The sequence below is a fragment of the Hipposideros armiger genome, unplaced genomic scaffold (genome assembly GCF_001890085.2).
Source record: "Hipposideros armiger isolate ML-2016 unplaced genomic scaffold, ASM189008v1 scaffold_419, whole genome shotgun sequence".
Lineage (NCBI taxonomy): Eukaryota > Metazoa > Chordata > Mammalia > Chiroptera > Hipposideridae > Hipposideros > Hipposideros armiger.
Window position 1 is genome coordinate 1,468,703 of NW_017731769.1, and position 7,693 is coordinate 1,476,395.

At 47.4% G+C, this 7,693-nt stretch overlaps 1 protein-coding gene across 1 annotated transcript in view; it reads right to left on the reverse strand.

The window, feature by feature from the left end:
- The window catches only part of TEX28 (testis expressed 28), an 11,036-nt gene extending 4,779 nt beyond the window's left edge, over nucleotides 1–6,257 (reverse strand). Inside the window, exons 1-2 of the mRNA XM_019664259.1 lie at nucleotides 6,246–6,257; nucleotides 2,619–3,331 (exon numbers count right to left, since the gene is read on the reverse strand). Of these exons, the coding sequence (XP_019519804.1) occupies nucleotides 2,619–3,331; nucleotides 6,246–6,257 (725 nt within the window). The remainder of the gene's footprint in view (nucleotides 1–2,618; nucleotides 3,332–6,245) is intronic.
- Between the last annotated feature and the right edge of the window lie 1,436 nt (nucleotides 6,258–7,693).

Genomic DNA, 7,693 nt, shown 5'->3' on the forward strand with positions numbered 1-7,693 from the left:
TGATGGTGCCAACTTGGGCCAGTGAAGCAACGTCCTCCACAACTAGACTGAAGAACAAAAGGACAGCAACTTGTCTGTTCCCCTTCCCCCAATTCCGCAGCGCTGTTCCCATCACCCAATTCCCCAATAAAAAATCTTTAAAAAAAAAAAAAAAAGAAGAGGTCAGCAATGGATCCTCCTCTAGCACCTCCAGAGAGAGCGTGGCCTGCTGACACCCTGACATCAGCCAAGGAAAGCTGATTTCAGACTTCAGACCTCCAAAACTGTGAGAGAATAAATTTCTGTTGTTTGAAGGTACCACGTTTGGGGTAATTTGTTATGAGAGCTGTAGGAAACTACTCCAAAGTATCTCTGGCATCTAATGGGTAGAGACCAGACACTCTGCTGAACATCCTACAATGCACAGGATAGTGCCCACAACACAGAGTCACCTGGTCCAAAATGTCAATAGTGTTGAGGTTTGGAAAACCTGGGCTAGGGTGACACAATTTGGAGTTTGGGGCCCACCAAGTTGTGGCTGCATTTAAGAAGCTGAAATGTCAAAGACTGAGCATACCAAGTGTCGGCATGTGTGTGGATCAATTGGAACGCTCATACACTCCTGGTGGGAATGTAGAATGGTATATTCATATTGGAAAACACTTTGGTAGTTTCCTTTTTTTTTTTTTGAAAGATTTTATTGAATTGTAGGAGGGGAACAGCGCTGGGGAATCGGGGAAGGGGAACAGACAAGTTGCTGTCCTTTTGTTCTTCAGTCTGTCTGTGGAGGACGTCGCTTCACTGGCCCATGTTGGTATTATCATTGCACTCTTCCCGAATGAGGCAGATTGGTCGCCAGTCTCTGGATGGCCACTCATGGTGGCTCTTGGCAGCTCATGCTGGCTGCCGGCCACTCACGGTAGCTTATGGCAGCCCACTGCAGCTTCACTGGCGCCTACACCGTCGCCAGTGACTCATGACAACCCAGCTCCAGGTCGAGCTGTTGTTCACCATCTTAGCTGTAGAGGGCAGTATCACTGGCCCTAATGGGGGATCCAAACCGGGACCCTGCTGCTCAGAGCTGGCATCCCAAGCCAGCTCTTAACCAATGCGCCACTCGGCTGGCCCGAGAGTCCCAAGATTTTAGATTGGGTTGCCATGTCCAATGAACATCACCTCCAAAAGAAAGCTGTAATTCTGATTGGTTATCTTACTTGACAGTGGGTTGCCCCATAATACTCTTTAACTGTGCTTTATGGATTTGTCAAGCAGTGTAAATGCAGGTAGCGTTTCCCAGTGAAAACAGAAGAGGATTGTTTCCCCACTCTTCTTCCCCACATACACACAGGTGCTAAAGGGACTACAGAGTTCTTACTTTCATGAAAATGCTGAGAATCTGGGCTCATCTAAGTGAATCCCACCCTCCTTTTTTTTTTTTTAAAGATTTTTATTGGGGAATTGGGGGGATGGGAACAGCGCTGGGGAATTGGGGGAAGGGGAACAGACAAGTTGCTGTCGTTTTGTTCTTCAGTCTAGTTGTGGAGGACGTTGCTTCACTGGCCCAAGCTGGCACCATCATTGCGCTCCTCCCGGGCGAGGCAGACCAGTCGCCGGCCTCTGGACGGCCGCTCACTGCGGCTGCTGGCCGCTCACGCTGGCTGCTGGCTACACACGGCAGCCCATGGCAACCCATTGCCACAGGGGCTGTAGCCTATGCCGTCGCCGGCGACTCACAGCAGCCCAGCTCCAGGTTGAGCTGTTGTTCAGCATCTTAGCTGTGGAGGGCAGTGTCACTGGCCCTCACATGTGGGATCCAAACCGGGGCCCTCTGGCCTCCCAAGCCAGTTCTTAACCATCGCGCCACTTGGCCGGCCCCCACCCTCCTTTTTCCCTCCACTTATTTAACAAACATTTATTGAGTGCTTACTAAATGGTAGGCACAGCTTTAGGCGTGAGAAATATAGAAATGGACACAATAAAACCCATTTGTTCAGTACATAAGAGAGAAAGGATTAGAGTTAATAAAGTCAAAAGACTTCAGGGATCAGGGAAAGGATCGTGACACCCTTGGTGGCTGGTGGGACCCTCAGAAGTGACCAAATAGGAATGGAGGGGGTCCTTTGAGAGACTGAGTTTGCCTTTGTGGGGAGAGTGGACTAGTCTTGTCTTAGATGAAAATAAAATTGACCCACTGTACAGTGGGGAGAAAACATTCCCCAGGAGACATTTTCAGAATAAACGTCCCATATGGGACCTTGTGCCCCAGCTCAGCCATGAGCACAAGTGAAGGGATCAGGGCTGGCGAGGTGACTCCAGTCCTGCCTGACACACCATTCCAGCAGACAGGATGGCAAGACACCTCCCTAACTGATGATGGCTGTCTTCCACCACCCCAGTCAGAGCAGCAGCTGCTGGACTGCCTCTCTGGACCCTGAGCTGGAGTCTCATTTGCCAGCAGAGGGCCAGGCTGTTATGCAACCTCGGACATGGGATGAGCCCTCTCAACTGCGGGGCCCAGTGGCCAAGAGGAACATTGATTGAGCTGCTTGTTCCCCTCTCCTCGGCTCCCCATCACCCTCCTCTAGACGGTCCTGGGGGCTATCCCCAGAGCCAGGGTGGCAGAAGGGGTTACACCTCACCTGCATTTCTCTTCCTGAAGGGACTCCAGCAACACCTGCAGGTCTGTCAGGTACCTCTCCTTTAGGCTCTGGTAGGACACCTGGAGGCTGAGGTGTAACTTTTCTACTTCTTTCAGCTCTTCCTTCACCTTCTGCAACAGTAGGTTTTGCTGCTGGGCCACACGCTTTGTCTCTGAGGACTTCCCCTGATGAAAGGCTGGGAAGTCACTCTCCAGAGGGAAATATCTGATGATGTCAGACAGGTTGGTGGACAGGCAGTCTTCCTCACCTGGCTTGGGGGGCTCTGAAAGTGGGGTATTCTCACTGGGCTGCTGGCCGTGGTCTGGGCTGTGTTCCTTGGGCCAGCAGCCCTTCTCCAGGTCCTGCAGCTGCTGGTGACACTGATGGAGCCTTCTTTCAATCCGGGCAATGGTGGCAGAGGCACGCTGGTTCACCTTCTCGAAGGCCTGCCGGATGTGGGGGGCCTGGAGCTGGTCTGCTTTGGACACCAACTTGATATAGCCCATGGTGTTCTCATCCCTATTGTTCTTTTCCACTCTCAGCTGCTCTGAGAGGTGGAGGATGCGGTGCTTGATGTTATCCTGTAAGTTCCGGACCAGCTCCCTATCTGAGAGGCTGGAGTGGCTACTGGGGCCATCCTCGCTGGATGACACAGACCTGCTCAAGGGCATGCTGGAGGGGAGAGTTGCACTTGGGCTCTTAGTGTATTCTGCCTGCATTGGGAAACAAATCACAAAATCGGTACTTGTGTGAGCTGCAAACAGTAGGAGAATTGAACACATTATTGCTTTACTCTATAAAAGTATTTACACATATGCACATATAGTCACATATGCAAGATTTATGCATTCAAGATGGGCCCAACACAGACTGAAGAAGTTGAGTTCATCTTCTGGGCCTCTCTCCCTCCTTTTTAGCATCCAATTCCTTATTCCTTGCTCTATGGGTGTACCTCATTACAACCCCCAGATAGCTAGAATCCCCCACTCCACACCTACCCCTTCTGTTCTTGGGCTTCTTCTCTTTTAAGAATTACCATCTGTGGGGCCGGCCAGGTGGCTCAGTTGGTTAGAGCATGAGCTCTGACCAACAAGGATGACAGTTTGATTCCCACATGGGCCAGTGAGCTGCGCCCGAGCTGCACCTGAGCTGAGCTGCCGCTGAGCTGGTAAGAGCGCGTGCTCTTAACAAGGTTGCTGGTTCAACTCCCGCATGGGATGGTGGACTGTGCCCCCCTGCAACTATAATAGATTCAAAGTGGCAACTGGACTTGGAGCTGAGCTTGCACCCTCCACAACTAAGATTGAAAGACAACAACTTGACTTGGAGCTGATGGGTCCTGGAAAAACAATGTTCCCCTTCCCCAATTCCCCAATACTGTTCCCTTGCCCAATTCTCCAATAAAATATTTAAATAACAAAAACAATTACCAACTGTGCACCGTATTTTATAAAAAAAATGTTCTTGTAAAGTATGGAATAAACTCATTCCCATTAAGCCATGTGCCTTGCTGTATTGCTATTGCCGGGCAAATAGAAAACGTAGGCAGAGAACTTTGCATCCTAACAGGCTTGTTCCTTCATCCAATCATTACTTCAACACGTATTTCCTGAGTGCCTGCCATGTGGTACAGAAGCCAGACACTTTCTTTGCTCGCATAGAGCTGATAGTCCAGGGTAGAAAATTCTACTGTGATATACACAAATGAGTCTCTCACATGGCAAAGGATAACAGAAAGAGCACCTTTAAGACAGAGCCCAGTCCAAATCCTGACTATACTACAACTCTGGCACCTTGAGCAAGTCAATAAACTGCTCGGAGGGTCAGCTTTCACATGTCTAAAATAAAGATTGACATAGCAACATAGCTGGAACACAGTGGACCAGGGCAGTGTGAACGGGGGTGAGCTAGGAGATATCAATGGGGTCAGAACAGATATGGCCTCTGTTCTGTTTCTACTTTTTAACCGTAAGTGCCTTCATGACCATTTTTGATCTGAAAACACTCTCCCAGTGACAAGTTAGGAGTGATTGTATTGTAAAGATAGCTTGGTTCTTTGTATTATATGCAAATTATACCTCAGTTTCAAAAAACACAATGTGTTACCACTATGCATCCAGCAGACTGGCAAAACTTAGACCAACAATAATAAATGTTGCCTAAGATAAGGAGCAACAGAAACTCTCAAACACTCCTGGTGGGAGAGCAACTAGTACAAGCACTTTGGGAAAACATTTGGTGATATTGTAAAGCTGAAGGCATGCATACAGAATGGCTCAGCAATTGCGTTTCTAGGTATGTCCTTGGGAGATGGGTACACTATTGTTCCCAACAGCCAACTGCTAGGAACAATCCACCTGCCCGTCGATAGTAGCATGTGTAAGCAAACTGTAATATAGGCAAAAAAAATACTACTACACAGCAATGAAAATGAACTACAGCCTTGGAAGCATGAATGAACAAGCATAATGTTGAACAGAAGAAGCCAAACACAAAAGAATCCATACTATCAATATATAGGGTTCCATTCACATAAAGTTCAAAAGCAGGCAAAACAAAATGATGTTGTTTATAGATGCATACACAGGAAGCAAAGGTATAAAGAAAAGCATGTGCATTGGTAGCATAAACGTTAGGATAGTGGTTCCCACTAGGGTGGGAGAAGGGGACGGGGATTGGGAGAGACACGTGGAGGACAGGGTACTTGACCTGAATAGTAGTTAAAGGTATGTTCACCTTATCATTATTTCCTAAACTGTATGTTGATGTTTTCTGTACCTTAATGTACATATGCCAGATTTCACAATTTTTAAGTTTTTAAATGTTTAATATTTGGATTTAATACGTTAGAAATGGCTGGAGAGAGAATTAGCAAACTGTACAACAGAGCTAAAGAAACCATCTAGAATACAGCACAGATGCACAAAGAAATAGAATATTTGAAAAAATTGAAAAATAGAAGGCATGGAAGGTAAAGTTAAAAAGTCTAAAAGAGGGCTGGCTGAGTGGCGTGTTGGTTAAGAGCTGGCTTGGGACGCCAGAGGGCCCCAGTTTGGATCCCACATATGAGGGCCAGTGACACTGCCCTCTACAACTAAGATGCTGAACAACAGCTCAACCTGGAGCTGGGCTGCCCATGAGTCGCCGGCGATGGCGTAGGCTGCTGCCCCTGTGGCAGTGGGTTGCCATGAGCTACCGTGTGTAGCCAGCAGCCAGCCTGAGCGGCCGTCCAGAAGCCGGCAACTGATCTGCCTCACCCGGGAAGAGCGCAATAATGGTGCCAACTTGGGCCAGTGAAGCAACATCCTCCACAACTAGACTGAAGAACAAAAAGACAACAACTTGTCTGTTCCCCTTCCCCCAATTCCCTAGCTCTGTTCCCATCCCCCAATTCCCCAATAAAAATCTTTAAAAAAAAGTCTAAAAGAAAAATCTAATTGCCAGCTCACAAGGAGAAGACAAATTGAGGCAGTGGCAAGATTTTAAGACATAGTTACTGATAACTTTCCAAAACTGATGAAAGACATAAATCAAAGAAGCCCAATAAATCCTAAACAGGAAGAACAGAAATTGATCTACACTTAGACACAAGATCTTAAAAGCAGCCAGACTTAAAAAGCTGATTACTTTTAACACCATGGCTTTTAGACTGAGAGCTGACTTCTCAATGGCATCAATGAAATTCAGAAGAGAGTTGAATAATATCTTCAATATGCTGAGAGAATAACTGTCAGCGAGAAAAAAAATAGGTCATATTCAAACAATCATAAGTCAGAATGTTTTCAAACTTTTTAGCAAAGCACTGGGAACTAGAGCACAATGAACTAATGCCTTTCAAATTTGGGAGGAAAATTATTTTCCAACCTAGAATTCTACACTCAAACTGTCAATTTGTGAGGTTAGACTAAAGACATTTTCCAACATGGAAGTACTCAAATAGTTTACCTCCTCTGCATTCTTTCTCTGGAAGCTACTAGAGAAGATGTTCCACCAAAACCAGAGAGGAACTTGAGAAAATTATAGTGATGGAATCTATGAACAAGGGCCCCAAGCCAAAAGAGAGGCAAATACAGTCTCCAGGATGATGGCAAGGGAGCCTAGGCGGGTGGCTGGGCAGTGGGCCTGGAGGGCAAGTCAAAAGGCTCCAGGAGAGGGGCCAGCCGAGTGACACATTGCTTAAGAGTTGGCTTGGGACGCCAGCTCTGAGCAGCAGGGCCCCGGTTCGGACCCCACATTAGGGCCAGTGACGCTGCGCCCTCTACAGCTAAGATGCTGAACAACAGCTCGACCTGGAGCTGGGCTGCCATGAGTCGCTGATGATGGCGTAGGCTGCAGCCCCTGCTGCCGTGGTCTGCCATAAGCTACCATGAGTGGCCAGCAGCCGGTGTGAGCTGCTGTGAACCGCCATGAGCGGCTGTCCAGTGGCTGGCGACCAATGTGCCTCACCCAGGAAAAGCGCAATGATAATACTAACATGGGCCAGTGAAGCGACGTCCTCCACAACTAGACTGAAGAACAAAAAAGGACAGCAACTTGTCTGTTCTCCTTCCCCAATTACCCAATGCTGTTCCCCTCACCCAATTCCCCTATAAAATCTTTTTTTAAAAAAAGGCTCCAGGAGAGAATGCTCCGAGAAAATGAAATAAATGAATTACCAGATATCTTTGACCAGCTAGAAAGAGGTAGACAGTTGGCAGAAGTACTGGCCTATATAACAGAGAACAAACAACACAGGGATTGGGGGAGACAAGTGTTAACTAAGGAAAACAAAATGTCAGGAGAGAAAGAAATGTCATCAGAGTAATGACTCAGTTGTGACCATTGTTTCCATGGACTTGATAATGTGAACACCAAAGAAAGATATAATTCAAATCACTGCATACTGTACTGAAAGAATGGGTGTGTGTGTGAAAGAGCAATATCGTCGTCCTTTATAACGAGAGGTCATTTGATAATTCCTAAAGCATAAAAAATAAAGCAGGCTCGGCCGAGTGGCGCGATGGTTAAGAACTGGCTTGGGACGCCAGAGGGCCCCGGTTCGGATCCCACATATGAGGGCCAGTGACACTGCCCTC